Source organism: Rhinopithecus bieti, unplaced genomic scaffold (assembly GCF_001698545.2).
Source record: "Rhinopithecus bieti isolate Rb0 unplaced genomic scaffold, ASM169854v2 scaffold_9670, whole genome shotgun sequence".
Lineage (NCBI taxonomy): Eukaryota > Metazoa > Chordata > Mammalia > Primates > Cercopithecidae > Rhinopithecus > Rhinopithecus bieti.
Window position 1 is genome coordinate 1118530 of NW_016806180.1, and position 17978 is coordinate 1136507.

The 17978-nt window shown below is 40.6% G+C and overlaps 1 protein-coding gene across 1 annotated transcript in view; it reads right to left on the reverse strand.

Annotated features, from left to right (window-relative positions):
- Positions 1 to 17657, reverse strand: part of LOC108531499 (disrupted in schizophrenia 1 protein) — a 279299-nt gene extending 261642 nt beyond the window's left edge. Inside the window, exons 1-2 of the mRNA XM_017874999.1 lie at positions 17560 to 17657; positions 11777 to 11927 (exon numbers count right to left, since the gene is read on the reverse strand). Of these exons, the coding sequence (XP_017730488.1) occupies positions 11777 to 11927; positions 17560 to 17566 (158 nt within the window). The 5' untranslated portion in view covers positions 17567 to 17657. The remainder of the gene's footprint in view (positions 1 to 11776; positions 11928 to 17559) is intronic.
- Between the last annotated feature and the right edge of the window lie 321 nt (positions 17658 to 17978).

Consider the following 17978-nt stretch of genomic DNA (forward strand, 5'->3'; position numbering starts at 1 on the left):
AAGAAGAAAGGAAGAGAGAAAGAGAGAAAGAAAGAGAAAGAAAGAAAGAGGGAGGGAGGGAGGGAGGGAGGAGGGAGGGAAAGAAAGAAAGAGAGAGAGAGAAAGAAAAGGAAAGAAAGAAAGAAAGAAAGGGAGAAAAAAAGAAAGGAAAGAAGAAAGAAAGAAAAGAAGAGAGAAAGAAAAACAGATAAAATGTGTCTGAGGATCTTTACATGTGTCAGAAGAAATGTCTGGAACAAAACCATCCTACGACCATCAGCTACTGATGTCTGTGGGAACGAAACACACTTCCTCTTCTGGGCTCCAGAGGCTCAGCCTGTTTGCACAGTTCCTCGTTCCTGACTGTGAACCTGGAGGGAAGGGATTGAGCTCATCTCATGGTGAAGACCCCAATGCCCAGCGTTAAGTAGGGGCTTGGCAAATATTTACTGAATGATTCAATGAGTCTGTGTCCTAGAAAATCCAGAAGTCGTTTATATTCACTTTTCTATTGCATTGGATCATTTCTTTGCACTAATTTATTCCCCAATTTGCTCTGCTTATGCTAATATTACGAGTTTTTTGAATTTCCTAAATAGATACCATCTGGGTCAGGATGAGAGTCATTGAAGGAAATCAACACAGAATTGAAAATTAGCTACAGAGGAGCTACAGGTGGTAACTGGGAATTCTCTATATTATCATTAATCACATTAATTACTTAATCCATAAGAAAATCCCCTGTGATTAACCGAAACTCCTCTCTCTGTCTCTCAGATTCTTACTCCAGGTAGAGAAAGGGATCCACAGACAGCTGAGTGATGGCCCCAGGACACACTGTAGCTCAGCAATGAAGCAAGAGACAGGCTTCCGTCTTTCAAATCTTCTGTCCTCTGAGTCAGGCTTCCCCTCCGTTCTGCAATGTTGTCCCCTTTACGTTCAATAATTCTCAATGTGTAATCCCTAATGTCACTGCAAATTAGCATCGCTGCTGTAAACTAATCAGTATGCAAAATGAACAAATCCCTCAGGGGGAAGAATTAAAAACATGCAGGGTAGAATGTTAGAACAGCACTCAGTGCCAACGGGGATTCAGGTGTCCAAGATCACACCCAGACCCACAGTTTCATACAGATCTCCATCGGCACCACCCCAGTACTGGAAAAATCTTGGCCTTTTCCATCAATAATTTAAAGGAGGATAAAATCCATTCATAAAATAAAATCGTACATCACAGAAAAAAAATTAGCTGCAAATTGCACAGGAAAAATGGTTTCATTCCATTGACAACTTTTACCATGTGACTGTTGTGAATGTATATTTTCAGGAATATTGAAAAAAGAATGAAGAAATCGTCTAAGTGTCTCTGGTTCCTCTGCCAGCTTGTTAAGGGGTGCATGCCTGTGATGAGCCTACTTTGCCACCTCCTTCACAGCCCAGCACTCAGGCCCCCTGGGCCCTCTAGTGCCCTTGGCATTGCTGGAGAGGCCACCTTCAGAAGCCTTTGCAAGTGAGAATGTCGACGGGGCAAGAAGCCAGGGAATCCACCTGTGAGAAAATCCTGCACCAGAACTGCTCGTGACAGTGCTGTGGTTTATGCATCTTCACATGTAACGCAGGAGGTCCCTCTCTGAGACCCTAATGTTGTTAGAGTACCAAAAAAATTGCTTTGTGCCACTGCTTGAATTGCAGAATTGTAGTCTCAGAAAGGACCAGAACTATCAAGGCCAATGTTCTCATCGTCACAGTTAGAAAAACGTGGTCCTGAGGAAGCGCCACCTTTCAGATGACTATTTCTGGCAACAAGAGTTGGGTACAACTCTTCTGATGAAGGTTGCTAATTGCTGCTCCCTACTGAAGACTATTCTATCAAATTTACGTCATATGATTTGTGTGTTCCATCTCTCCCTCTTTGAGAAGACGGTGATAAAGAATGAGTTTGGGCCAGTCATAGAACCAACGAAGTGCATTTAAACCTAGAAATAGCTTGCTCATTCAATAAATGACCTAAATTACCAAAGCCATTCTGAGAGCACAAAAGAATACTGTAAAATTGCCAGAGACAATACAGGTAACTTTATAATTCTTCCATATATATACGATTTGGGTCTAAAAAGTAAGGAGCATGGAGAAGTCACATTCCTTGGGGAACTGACTTTCATTGTTTTATACAGTCTTATCCCACTCATAGAAATGACTGCCCTGCAAGAGAGACACATGAATATTCATTTGGGTTTATAATAGTTATGCCTGATGCCACTGGCCTCAGGACAGACTCCAGTTGAGTTTGAACAAAGACGGTGATATGGAAGACCTTTATTTGGGAGCTTTTATTTATAATCCAGTAGTTCCAAAACAAGTTCTGAGAAGTCCTCTGTGGCTTCGCCACTTATTTTCCCCTCTTGTCCTTTCTCCCTTCTTTTGTTGAGGCCATGACAAAGGGTCTGGAGTTGGTCTCCTGGGAGTGGGACACAGGGCATGCCACTGTCCCTTGTGGTTCCCCATCTCCTGATCTGATGAGGGGTTCAGAAATATATCCTTGTTTGTTGGTAATAACAAATTTTTTTTCTTTGCAATGGGATCTTGCTCTGTCAGCCAGGCTGGAGTGCAGTGGTGTAATGATAGGTTACTACAGCCCCAAACTCCTGAGTTCAAGCAATCCTCCTTACTTAGCTTTCCAGGTGGCTAGGACTACAGGCATGCACCATCGCATTTGGCTCGTTCATTATTATTTTTTTGTAGAGATGGGGTCCCACTATGTTGCCCAGGCTTGTCTCAAACTCTTGGTCTCAAGCAATCCTCCTGCCTCAGCCTCCCAAAAGAGCTGGGATTACAGGTGTGAGCCACCATGTCCAGCCAGTAATGATAATTTTTATGTTGTATCATAGCCATCTCATTTTATATCCTGGGTAAAATGTGTCTGTAACAGTTACTTTCTGGTCTCATACAGTGTATCTTGATTCCAATCTCAAGAGCTTAGAGCCGACCATCACTGAATTCTGTGACACTGAACGCTGTGTTAGTCCCTATATGAGAACCAAAGGGAAATAAAGAATCACATGTTTCAAAGGCAACCGAGGAGCAATTGGTCAGAGGAAGAATGACTCTGTCCAAAGGCATCACGGTGCTGCACAACATTCGTCTTCTCTGTTCCCATCCCAAAGGAATTATGCTAGTGGGAAATATGTGGACAGGTAAACTGAGGCTCTGCCTTGATAAGCCCCACTGGAAACCCATGATAGACCTTTGTTTTCAACTTTGTTACATTTTGTTTGCTTGAGTTTGACATTATCCACTGGGAAAAGGTCTTTGATAAAGGACATTTTGTGTGCACATGCATACAAACACATACATGCACACACACAATTTTGGTTACAAAAAGGACCAGTTTTCATATAGATATTGGTGAAGATCCAGTGGAAAAATGCACGGGGTGTATAGTTAGAGAAATGCAATGTATTCATGAGAAAATTATCATCCAAATGTGTGATAATAGTGGGCCAACTCTCTCTCTTAGGAGAAAGGAAAAATAACTTTCTTTTGATTGAGTGGAAGACACAGTAGGAACAGATGCCTCTCTCTTCTCTTCCGATCCCTATTGTCACAGGATATTGAGCTAGAATTTTCCTGTTGCTCCAGAGTTGGAAACTAAAGCTGAAGGACATAGATCTAAATGCCCTGCATTCTGAATCTCTAATGATGGAGTGGGGCGTCCTACCCCTGGGGCTGCTCAACCAACTGTTTCCTAAGAGGTTGAGGAGGCTGGGGCATTGAGTGAGGGCATTATCCATCCCCACCCCTCTTCACACAGGTTCTGAGAACACCTGTGCAGGCAGGCCAGGTAAACCTGTTGGGTGCCTGAGTGGAAAGCCGACAGTCAGCACGGTTCCCTGTTGTGGAGGGAATCTGAGGGAGGCTGAGGGATTGGGACACAGGGCACCCAAACTGTCTGCTGCAGCGTTGTTTAAGCAACTCACTTCTGATGTGTCGCTGCCCCCTCAAGCAGGGATAAAGGAATTAGAGAGACCTAACGGGGCAGAGAGGGTCTACAATGGGGTGGCCTGAGCGTATACCATTTGTTGTGGCAAAGATACATGAACTTCCCACAGCAATCAAGAGGACATCACAAAAGTTATTCCTCCAACAAGCAAACCCATTGAGCCAGAGGACCCCACAGAAGAGGGGTCAAATGATTTGAGTACCGATATCTGCCCTCCTCAGAGGAACCTGGTTAACCCCTGAAGATAGTTAAAACTCTCTTGGCTGCTGGCAGGATCTGAACATATCAAGGGTGACCCAGGGTGCTCTTCTACACGAGTTCAGAGGATTAAACATTGTTTCTCAAAAGCTGACTTAAATTGTGATTTTTAAGAACAAAGTGACAACAAAAATAATAAAACACAAAGTATCTGATTGTATCTGGATGTTTACAGCTTCTTAAATCTTATCCTAAATTAAATCTTCTTAACCTGGGAACCAAAGACCCTCTAAGGAGTAAATGAATAACTCAGGAGAACTGTGAGTCTCCTGAAAATACACTCAATAGTTTGCATATATGTACATGTGTACACATGGTTTTGCAACAGAGGAAGTCCATAGCTTTCATCAGCTTCTCAAATAAACACTTGATCCCAAAAAGGTTAGCAGGCACTTATTTGCGTTATTAATTAGTATTTAAAACTGTTCATATTGATACAACTATTTTATTTCTACAGGAAAAGCACCACTCATTCAAAAATATTATATTCCCCCCTTGACTCAGAGAGCCTGTGAGAACAGTTTCTGTCCAGGCTCTGGTCTGTGTGGGCTTCAGCCTGCCACGGCGGCCCTCTGTTGGTCACTGTGAAAACTGCAGTGGGTAGCTAGCACACTGAAAGGCAGGTTTTAAAAAATTATTAGTGACTATGTAATTGTGTTAACATGTATTAGAAAAATTTCAGAAAGTTAATTTCAACTCATTATTTTCTACTTATGGTAATAATAAGATGGGTAGATTTAGCAAAACAAAAGCCAAGATAAAACATAAATAACTGAAGTTTAGAAACCAGTGATCTAATTTAACCCCCTCATTTTCTGATGAGGGGAGTGGAGTTTGGAGAGGTTCAATAACTACACCAAGCCATATACAGCTGGTTGGTGGAAGAGAAAGGACCAGAAATGACCTCCTATCCAAGGTTCTATCAAGATTCTGTGCAACTCCTTCTTGCTGGCAATTTCAGAAGAAAAGCTGAAGGAGCATTTTCCTCTAGGGCATCTGAATCCCAATAAAGTGAAGTCAGTCTCTCTCTCTCTCTCTCTGTCTCTCTCTCGATATTCATATATACGTTTGTGAACCTATATATAGCTACACATGCATAAGTATCACATTCACACATTCAATGGATACAGATTATGGGCCAGACACTATTCTAGTCACTAAAAATATAAAGATAAATATAATACAGTCTTGTCCTTAAGGAGCTTATCATCTGTCAGAGTAAACAGATATTCAAGAAAACAGATGTATTTAAGACCTAAGCAGAAGTGAAGTTATTCAAGGCATGCTGTCATTCAAGGGGGAGGCAATGTGACTGATGAGTAGAGCTTTGCAAGGATATTAGTTTCACTAAGTCTGGAAGAATGGGCAATAGTTGGTAACAACAATGGGGCATGAGCAAGATCATAGAATCCAGAAATATCCAGAAGCTGGGGGTAACATATAATACTTCAGTAAGTGTCTATTGCAGATGCTGGTAATGTCTAGTTAAATGCTGGGCAGCTGGGCAGGGGCTGGATCATGAAGACTTTTAATGTCATGCTAAGCAACATGAATTTTATCATGCAAGCAATGGGGAGCCATTGAGCATAATGTAATACTTCTATCATGGCCTTGTGGAAGATGAATGAGAGGCAGTAATAATGGAATCAGAAATACCAGCAAGGAGACCATTGCAATAATCCAGATTTAAAATGTTAAAGACCAGAATTAAGGCATGGATGTGCAGGTGAGACAAGTGAGTGGGAATGAGAGAGACAGACAGTGGACGCAACAGGACTTGGTAACCAATGACTGTGGGGAGGGATGGAAAGGGAGGACCCAGAGATACCTCAGAGTCCTTGCTTGGGTAACTGGGTAAATGGCAGTGAAAGTCACTCAGACTGGGGATATAGGAGAAGGAACCAAATGGGAAGAACAACAGTAAATTTAGTTTAAAAGATAGTAAACTTAGTAAAAGACAAGGATAAAGAGATAGTAATTTTAAGCATAAAAAGATACTACATTTAGTAAAAATAAGGGAGATGTTCAATAGAAAACTGAATTGTGGATTGGAATTCTGGAGATAAATCAGGGCTAGAGATAGAAATTTGGGAAAAATTAGTACAGAAACAGTACTGAAGCCTGAGAGTATTTGAGACCACCAAGAAAGAAGATACAAAGTGAGAAGAGAGGAAAAGCTAGAACAGAAGACAGAAGAACAACAATATTAAAGAGAAAGGGGCCGGGTATGGTGGCTCATGCCTGTAATCCCAACACTTCAGGAGCCCAAGGTGGGAGAATTGCTTGAGCCCAGGAGTTTGAGACCAGCCTGGCCAATAGAGTGAGACCCTGTTTCATAAAAAAAATTTAGAAGAAAGGGAGAGAAGGAGCTCATAAGACATTAAGCAGAATGGCCAGAAATGTAGCAGGAAGACCAGGAAGGGTGAAATCATGAAAGCCAATGGAAATGGGAGTTTTAAGACCGAATTTATTAAAAATTCTAGACACTGCCGTGATATATAGCAGAATAAGAATGGAAAAATGTCTTTTAAATTTAGCAAATAGTCATTGCTGATTTTGGTAGAGATTTGAGGAGTGATAGAGATAGAAATCAGGTCACAGTGAGCTCAAAAAGTGAATGGCACATAAAAGCACAGTATACAGACAACTCCTGTGAGGAAAAGGAAAGAGGATGATAGCTCATAAAGTAAGCCAACAGTTAATATTGGCTTGATAAATGTTAAATAAAGACCTATACTTTTCTGGGGGCCTTAATAGGTCGAACCCCATAAAATGTTTGACAGGTTCAAACAGTCAAATGTAAGAGATGTCCTTATTGTGTAACCTAATATAATTAAGAATGCATGACACTGGCTTTTAGTTAATCATATTCTATCAAAAACTTAGGCATGACCACAATAAAAGCTCTCTGCTCACTCTCTGCTACGGTTTGGATCTGTGTCCCCACACATATCTCATGTCGAATTGTAATCCCCAGTATTGGAGGTGGGTCCCGGTGGGAGGTGATTGAATCATGGAGATGGATCTTTCATGAATGTTTAGCACTGTCCTCTGGTGTTCTCATTATAGAGTTCTCACAAGGTCTGGTTTTTTAAAAGTGAGTAACACCTCCCATTTCTCTCTCTCTTGCTGTTCCAGCCATGTGATATGCTAGCTCCCCCTTCATCTTTTGCCATGATTGTAAGTTTCCTAAGGCCTCCCCCGAAGCCAAGCAGATGCCTGATCATGCTTCCTGTACATCCCACAGAACTGTGAGCCAATGAAGCCTCTTTTCTTTATAAATTACCCAGTCTTGGATATTTCTTATAGTAATATAAAAATGGAAGAACACAGAAAATTGGTACCAAGAAGTGAGGAATTGCTATAAAGATACCTGAAAATGTGGAAGTGGCTTTGGAATTGGGTAATGGGCTGAGGTTAGAAGAGTGTGGATGGCTCAGAAGAAGACAGGAAGATGAGGAAAAGTTTGGGAATGCCTAGAAACTGATTGAATGGTTATGACCAAAATGCTGGTAGTGAAATCAACAGTGAAAGACAGCCTGATGAGGTCTCAGATGGAAATGAGAAACTTATTGGGAACTGGAGTAAAGATCAATTTTGTTATTGCTTAGCAAATAACTTGGCTGCAATGTGCCACTGCCCTAAGGAATATGTGGATCTCTGAACTTGAGATAATGATTTAGGGTATCTGGTGGAAGACATTTCTAAGCAGCAAAGCATTCACAATGTGGCCTGACTGTTTCTAACAACCTATTCTCATATGCATGAGCAAAGAAATGATCTAAAGTTGGAACTTACATTTAAAGGGGAAACAAAGCATAAAAGTTTGGAAAATTTGCAGCTTGGCCATGTGGTAGAAAAGAAAAGCCCATTTTCAGGGAGGAATTCAAGCAGGCTGCAAAAATTTGCATAAGTAAAAAGGAGCTCAGTGCTAATAGCCAAGACAATGGTGAAAAGGCCTCAGAGGCATTTGAGAGACCTTCATGGCAGCCCCTCCCCTCACAGGCTTGGAGGCCTAGGAGGACAGAATGGTTTCATGGGCCAGACCCAGGGCTCCACTGCTCTGCACAGGCTCAGGACGTTGCTCCCCACACTGCTGTCAGTTTTTCCAACTCCACCCATGGCTCAAAGGGGTCCAGATACACCTTGGACCATTGCTTCTGAGAGTGCAAGCCATAAGCCTTGGTAATTTCCACATGGTATTAAGACTGAGGGTGCACAGAGTGCAAGAGTTGAGGTTTGGGAGTATCTGCCTAGGTTTCAGAGGATGTAAGGAAAAGCTTGGTTGTCTAGGCAGAAGTCTGCTGCAGGGCAGGACCCCTCATGGAGAACCACTACTAGGGTAATATGGAGGGGGAATGTGGGGTTGGAGGCCCCACACAGAGTCCCCACTGGGGCACTGCCTAGTGGAGCTGTAAGAAGGGGGCTACCATCCTGCAGTGCCTGGAATAGTAGATCCAACTGGCAGCTTGCATCCTTAGCATGGGAAAGCTGCATGCACTCAACGCCAGCCTGTGAGAGCAGTTGCAGGGGCTGTACCCTGCAAAGCCACAGGGGTAGGGCTGCCCAAGGTCACAGGAGCCCACTCCTTGCACCAGTGTGCTCTGTATGTGAGACATGGAGTCAAAAAGAGATTATTTTGGAGCTTTAAGATTTAATGACTGCCCTTCTGGGCTTCAAATTGCATGGGGCCTATAGTCCCTTTCTTTTGGCCAATTTTTCTCTTTTGGAACAGGAGTATTGACTCAATGTCTACATCTTGGAAGTAACTAACTGTTTTTATATTTTACAAACTCTCACAGGCAGAAGGGACTAGCCTTGTCTCAGATGAGACTTTTGAACTTTTGAGTTAACACTGGAAATGAGTTAAGACTTTAGGGGACTATTGGGAACGGATGATTTTATTTTGCAATGTGAGAAAGACATGAGATTTGGGGAGAACATGGGTGGAATGATATGGTTTGGATCTGTGTCCCCACCCAAGTCTCATGTCAAATTGTAATCCCCAGTGTTGGAGGGCAGGGTCTAGTGGGAGATGACTGGATCATGGGGGTGGATACTTCATGAATGGTTTAGCACCATTCTCTGGCACTATTCTCATGATAGACTTCTCATGAGATCTCGTTGGTTAAAAGTGTGTGGCACCTCCCTCTTTTCTCTCTCTCGTTCCTACTCTGGCAATGCAATGTGTGTGCTCCCCTTTCACCTTCCACCATGACTGTAAGTTTCCTGAGGCCTCCCCAGAAGCTGAGCAGATGCTACCATCATGCTCCCTGTACAGCCTGCAGAACCATGAGCCAATCAATCTTCTTTCATTTATAAATTACTCAGTCTCAGTTATTTCTTTATAGCAATGGACTAATACACTCTCCATCCAAATTGCAGGTAGGGCTAAAGAGACAATAATATAGCAGTCTTTGCCAGCCCAGACTTAAAAAGGCAGCACAGTGCACTGATTCAGGGCCAGGATGCAAGCCAGACAGTTGGGTTTGTGTCTCCCTCAGCACTCACCTGCTGGTTGGTCTGCCTAAGTTTGTTAGCTTCTCTTGGGCCTAGTTTCCTCATCCTAAAATTCAGGTATAGATGTAGATACAGATCTCTATACACATAGATATCAATATATAAAATAATACTATATATAAATATATGAAATATAAATATATATAATTTATACTATTATATAATAAAATATATAAATATAATAATACCCCTAGAATTGTCATGAACATTAAATGAGTTATTTAAATGAATGAATGAGCAAACTGTAGTCTATCCATACAATGGAGTATTATACAGCCTTGAAAGAAAGGAAATTCTGACATATGCTATCAGAATAATGAACACTGAAGACACTATGCTATGAGAAATGTCAGTCACAAAACAGCAAATATTGTATGTTTCCACTTGTATGAGGTACACAGAGTAGACAAATTCAGAGAAGTGGAAATTAGAATGTGATTGTCAGGGGCTGGAAGAGGGCAAGGGATGGTGATTTATTTCTTAATGGGTACAAAGTGTCACTTGGGGAAGAGGAAAAAGCTCTGGAGATGAATGGTGGTGATGATTGCACAACATTATGATGTATTTAATACCACTGAACTGTATACTTAATAATGGCTTAATCACTCAATCACCATCACTTAAGATGATGGATTTTATGTTATGTGTATTTTACCACAATCTTAAAAAATGGAAATAAGTTAAATGAGTAACTTCTAAAGCACTTAGTAACTGTTATGAAAGTGTTTGTTAAATAAATAGAAACATAATAAATTAGCTAAATTTATTGTGCCTCAATTTTGTGCCCCATTTTATATGCTAAAAACCTCCCAAGACTGGAGTAGAGGACAAGAAATAACCCCAAAGATAAAAGAATGAGAGAATTACATAAAAAGTCAACTTGGGAGTGGCCTCATGTGTGAAAGAAAGAGGAACATGCAATGTTGCAATGATGTCTCAATGTCAGATTAGAAAAGAATAAAAATGGCAAGGTGAAATTTACTCCCTATTGAAGAGAACCATGAAAAAGTTCACTAAGCAAATAGTTACAATGAAGCACCTACCGGGTGCCATTCACTCTGCTACAGGCTACTGGCAAAGTGAGAAAATAATTGGCCTCACTGTGCAGGCAGGCTTTAGGGAGGAACCAAAATAAACTAAACGTATAATGCCATGTACACTTAATAGGAATAGGCCAGAAAATCTTGTGATTGTCAGGGCCAACTGGAAGTGGGAAATAAAGTGGAATTGTTATGGCCATGTTGATAACCAAGTAGAAAGAGACCTGAATTGTGATGAGGCTCATAGCATTCATAAAACACCTGTTCCCTCTCAGACCTTTACCTGGGGAGAGAGGGAACACACAGGTAGATGGAGCAGTGGTTCTCAGCCTTTTTAAGCATGCCAATATCTGGGAGCCACCCTTGCCTCCCACACCTAGACATTCTGACTTAGGTTGCCTGGGGTGGAGCCTGGACATTGGTAGGTTTTAAATCTTTCTAAGTTATTCAAACATGCAGCCAGGACTACAAGCCACTGGATTAGAAGCAGCAATTGCTCTCTATGTATTACTGATCTCAGAAGAGCCTTGGGTGACAGAAATAGCAAACGTTGCTCAGGAGCTGGAGGTAGAGTTAGGAGGAGGATGGATTTTCATTGCTTGGTCAGAGGGGACCATCTGTTTATCTTATAGGCTTAATATGATCACAGGACACCAAGCTGCCTCAACAAGAGGATACTACCCCCACCTTCTTAGAAGGGTAGCTTCCCAAGAGATGCTTCAGACCTGGGATGCAGTTGCACTTGAGGAGGGTCTCTCTCTGTCAAGTAGCAGAAAAGTCTTCTTTCTAGAGAACCATGACCCACATGGGTCATCCCTCACTCTGGAAGAATCCCCACCTTCTCAACCAACAAAGGGCCCTTCCCAGGAAAGGCAGCCGAGGGTCTCTACAGCTAAGCTCCTCCCAGCTCTTCGCTATGTGGGAGCTGAGAGGTAGGAAGAAACCTGAGGGGGAAATGGTGACAATGACAAGTACTCACTGCTGAGTGGCCCCATGGCGCAAGGCAGCCTGGACTTGTGCTGCCAGGTGACCCAGGAAGCTGCTAAGAGCTGGCTGCCTTGAAGGAAGCTGAAAGTGCAGGTTGATTTTCTCTTGTTCCAGGTCTTCTAATCTTTGTTGTAATGTCTCAGCTGAAAACCCAAAATGACGAGAGAGAGGAAAAAAGAACCATGAAATGCAAAATAGGTAACTCCAGTGTCTCTTAGCTCCAGTCATAGTCAACCTTTGACTTAATGACATCATGAGAAGGTTACTAGTTTTTAGACCAGCACTTTTATCTCTCAGTTGGTACTTCTAAGAATCTTCTTTGCACCAACAAGATGGCTCCCCTATCTTTTATTCTTTTAACTCTCAAAGATCATTATTGACATAGTGATATCATGGTCATAATTATGATCTTCACACAGAGGGATACTTAATATTAATTATTTTAAAAGCACAGTGAGCATTTTGGGAAAAAAAACTGTAATTTTGGTGAGTTCTATATAATTACTTTTTTAAAAAAAATCAGTGCCCAAGTTTTGAATTTAACATTTCCTCAGCAATTGCACATCCAGATAGAGCCAGTCATAGTTACTAAAGCCACAGAAGTGATGTTCGAATTCTACCATGCTATAGATGACTATACATCCACTTCTGTTGTAAAGTAGGGGTTCTATTATATTTTAATGACCTTAAGTCTCCTAGCACAAGGTATAAATATAGAATCCTTGTAATACAATTTTTTCTTAAAAAAATAAAAATAAAAATAAACTGCAGATCATTTGAAAGAGTGATGACAGCAGATGGTTGATTAGAGATGCCTGGAATTCTTCCTGCCCCCCTACCCAACCAAGAAAAGGACCAAGGCAACGAATAAACAGATAAGATTTGATTGGAGTGTTGAAGGGAGGGTGCTGGAGTACAGTGGGGGAGTGAAGATGCAACTGTGGTGAATGGCAGTCCAGAAAGGCAGCATGCAGGCACTCAGCCTCTGCAGCCCTGGATCCCCTGTTCAGATTGAATCTGCCTGGAATCAGGAGGGACTTCTCATTGCATGGAAAAGATAAACAGAAGGACCTCATCAACCCCTGTTGACACAGCAAACACCTACAGTCCTTACAAAAGGAGAATCTCACAGTTCTTGCAAGCCCTGAGTCCAGTTTGGAGAGCTGCCAGGAATCTGCACAGCTGCATTGCTCCAGATTAGATGCATAAGGTATATACTCCCTACCCCTATCCCACACCCTCTGTTGAACCTTTAAAGAATAATCAATACCAATTCTTCTTAAACTATTCCAGAAAATTAAAAGGCAAAGAATTCATCCTAACTCATTCTACTCATTGCTGACACCAAAATGAGACAAGGACATAACAAAGAAAACTACATGCCAACGTCTCTGATGAAGAGACACAAAAATTCTCAACAGAATATCAGCAAACAGAACCAAACAACACATCAAAAAGATAATACACCATGATCAAGTGGGATTTATCCCTGGAATGCAAAGTTGGTTCAAAATATGCAAATCAATAAACATGATACATCTCATCAATAGAATGAAGGGCAAAAATCACATGATCATCTCAAAAGATGCAGAAAAGGTTTTTGATAAAATTCAACATCCCTTCATAATAAAAAAATTTCTCAACAAATTAGGTATAGAAAGTACCTCAATGTAATAAATAGCATGTATGACAAACACACAGTGAATATCTTACTGAAGGGGAAATGCTGAAAGCTTTTCCTCTAATAAATGGAACAGCACAAGAATGCCCAACTGTCACCACTCTTATTCAACATAGCACTGGAAGTCCTATTCAGAGCAATTAGATAAGAGAGAGAAATAAGAGACATTCAAATTGGAATGGGGGAAGTCAAATTGTCCCTATCTGCAGATTGCACACTCTTATATCTAGAAAAACCTAAAGACTCTAGCAATAAAACTCTTAGAACTGATAAATGAATTCAGTGAAGGTGCAGAATACAAAATTAATATACAAAACCAGTGGCATTTCTATACATGAACAATAAACTAGCTGAAAAAGAAATTAATAAGGAAATTTCATTTACAATAACTACAAAAATATTAAAATAACTAGAAATAAATTTAACCAATAAAGTGAACGATCTCTACAAGGAAAACTACGAAACACTGATGAAAGAAATTGAAGAGCATGCAAGCAAATGGAAAGACAGCCCATGCTGACGGATTGTAAGAATTAATATTGTTACAATAACACTGCTCTTTCTATCAAAAGATCAGTGACATTTCTCACAGAAATAGAAAAAAAAATCCTAAAGTTTGTATGGAACCACAAAAGACCCCAAATAACCAAAGTAATCATAAGCAAAAAGAACAACATGGAAAATATCACACTACCAGACCTCAAAATATACTACAAAGCTGGGGTAACCAAAACAACATGGTACTGGCATAAAATTAGATACACAGACCAATGAAACAGTATTAAGAATCCAGAAATTAATCCACATATATACTGCTAACTGATTTTTGACAAAGGTCCCAAGAACACTAATTGGGGAAAAGAAGGTTTCTTCAATAAAAGGTGCTGGGAAAATTGGATATCCATATGCAGATGGATGAAACTAGACCCCTGCCTCTCGCCTTATACGAAAATCCACTCTAAATGGATCAAAGACCTAAATGTAAGACCAAAAATGATAAAACTATGAAAAAAAACAGAGGACATGAGTCTGGGAAAATATTTTATGAATAAGATTTTAAAAGCACAGACGACAATAGCAAAACTAAACAAGTGAAATTTTATCAAATTAAAAATCTTCTGCATCGCAAAGAAAAAAATCAACAAGGCCAGGCCCAATGGCTCACACCTGTAATCCCAGCACTTTGGGAGGCTAAGTGAAGGCCCAATGGCTCACACCTGTAATCCCAGCACTTTGGGAGGCTAAGTGAAGGCCCAATGGCTCACACCTGTAATCCCAGCACTTTGGGAGGCTAAGCGAAGAGGATCACTTGAACCCAGGAGTTTAAGACCAGCCTGGGAAACATGGTGAAACCCCATCTCTACACAAAACACAAAAATTAGCCAGGCATGATGGTGTATGGCTGTAGTCCCAGCTACTCAGGAGGCTGAGGTGGGAGATCACCTGAGTCTGGGGAAGTCGAGGCTGCAGTGATCTGTGATCATGCCACTGCACTCCAGCCTGGGGAACAGAGTGAGGCTCTTTCTCAAAAAAATAAAAGAAAGAAACAATCAACAGAGTGAAAAGACAACCTACAGAATGGGAGAAAATGTTTGCAAACTACCCATCCAACAGGAGATTACTATCTAGAATATACAAGGAACTGAATCATCTCAACAAAAGAAAACAATCTAATATAAAATGGGCAAATAATCTGAACAGACATTTCTCAAAAGAAGGCATAAAAATGGCCAAAAATATATTTTTTAAAGCTCAGCATCACTAATCATCAGGTATATGCAAATCAAAATCACAATGAGGTATCATCTCACCCCAGTTAGGATGGCTATTATCAAAAAGACAAAAATAAATAAATAACAAATACTTGTGAGGATGTGAAGGAAAAGGAACTCTTATACACTGTTGGTGGGAATGTAAACCAGTACAGCCACTATGGAGAACAGTATGGATGTTCCTCAAGAAACTACAAATACAATAACCATATGATCCAGCAATCCCACTACTGGATATTTATCCAAAAGAAAGGAAATCAGCATCTCAAAGAGACATCTACACCCCCATGTTCTTGCAGCACTACTCATAATAGTCAAGATATGGAATCAATCTAAGTATCCAGCAACAAACGAATGGATAAAGCAAATGTGGTATATATCCACAATGAAATACTATTCAGTCATTAAGAACGAAATCCTGTCATTCTTGGCAACATGGATGGAACTGAAAGACACTATGGTAAGTGAAATAAGACAGGAACAGAAAGTTAGACATGTTTTCGCTCATATGTGGAAGCTAAAATGAGTTTGTTTTAATCCATTTTGCATTGCTATAAAGGAATACCTGAGGCTGGGTAATTTATAAAGAAAACAGATTTATTTAGCTCATGGTTCTGCAGACTTTACAAGAAGCTTACTGCCAGCATCTGCTTCCAGTGAGGGCCTCAGGGAGCTTACAATCGTGGCAGAAGGCTAAGGGAGTGCAGGCATGTCACGTGGCAAGAGAGGGAACAAGCGTGAAATGCCAGGCTCTTTTAAACAACCAGCTCTCATGTGAACTAATAGAATGAAAACTCACTCATTACCATGGGAAGAGAATCAAGCCATTCTCGAGGGATCCACTCCAAGACACAAACACCTCCCACCAGGCCCATCTCCAACACTGGAGATCACATTTCAACATGAAATTTGGAGGGCACAAACATCCAAACTGTATCAGGGTTGATCTCATAGAAGTAAAAAGTAGGATAGGGGATATTAGAGGCTGAGAAGGGTAGCAGGAAGAGAAGGATAGGGAGAGATCTGTTAAAAGTTACAGAATTACAGCTAGATAGGAGGAATAAGTTCTAGTGTTCTACAGCAATGGAGAATGACTATAGTTCACAATAGTATATTTTACAGTTTCCAAAAGATGGAAGGATATTGAATGTTCCCAACACAAAAAGATAATGAATGTTTAGGCTGGGCACAGTGGCTTATACCTGTAATCCCAGCACTTTGGGAGGCCAAAGCAGGTGGATTGTTTGAGGTCAGGAGTTCAGAACCAGCTTCACCAACATGGTGAAACCCCGTCTCTACTAAAAATACAAAAATTAGCCAGACATGGTGGTAGGCGCCTGTGATCCCAGCTACTCAGGAGGCTGAGGCAGGAGAATCACTTGAACCCGAGAGGTGGAGGATGCAGTGAGCCGAGATTGTGCCACTGCACTCCAGCCTGGGCAACAGAGGAAAACTACGTCTCAAAAAAAAAAAACAAGATAAATGTTTGAGATGAGGGATATGCTAATTACCCTGATCTGATCACTATATATTATATGTACTGAAGCATCACTATGTACCCCATGAATATGCACAATTATTATTTGCAAATTTTTAAATGGGGGAAAATCAATAGACAAAAAATAAAGATATTAATTTTTTATTAAAGATTTTAATTACATATTGTCTAATGCTCAAAGAATGCATATAAATAAAATGTTATACAAGTTATAAATATGTTGTGTTTATCAGTGGCTCATTATTATTAACGAGGATCTCTGGACTACTGATTTTCATTTCTTTTACACGGAAACATTGAGAGGAGAATTCTGTAGATACTCTTTAAACAATCGTTTACGAGTTTAACAGGTGGGGTTTTTTCCTGAGTTAGTTAATAAAAACTTCTCTATCTATCTAAAAGGCTGTTGGATCCATGGGTGAATTGAAATGTATTTCTAAAATGCAGGTGAGACTGATCTTTATGTAGCTTTTTAATTGTTCTATGATAAATGGGTCCTGGAAAATGAACTTTTGCTATTTGTTGGGATTCTCTTACTGGCCCTTATGTGGGAGTTTTGGTTGTCTCTTACCCATTACATATATTCCACCTTTGTTTCTTATGGAAAAAAAACTATGCTTCCTGGCACACAAAAAAAAGATTTATTCCATTTTCTTTGCTAATAAAGAGTTGGTATCAAATTATTTTTTTAAAAATTTAAGTAAACTGCAGAAATTGGAATCCATTCTAATGAGAACTTATCTTCAAAATCAAATGCCCAAAGAATTAGAAAGTTTCCCATAAAACTATTTCTGCAGAAATGGAAGGACTGGGTTTTAAGATACCATTCATCAGAGCTTCCCTTCTGGTGGTCCTTGGCAGGTGCACTGACACCTTGATCCTCTTCGCCCTGGGGCAGTGGGTGGGCCCTACGGCAGCCCAACATCCCAAGCCATCACCTCGGGCCATGAGCACTTACTACTTACCCCAGCGTGCAATACAAACATTATCCTTTTTTACGTCATAATGAGAAAATGTTTGAAGAGTCTCTACCCTAGATCACAAAGACTCCTTTATGTTCTTATGGCTCTATAAGCCATTTTCTAAGGAGGCCATTTTGATAAGACACAAGTCTAAATCAAAACACACTTTTCAACAAGCTTGTCATTTTGAACAAAACCCTTTATCATACACCAGCAGAGGGTAACATGAGTCGCAGTGTGCCTCTCAACCTAACTCTTTTCCTGCACTGGCCCACCCCCAA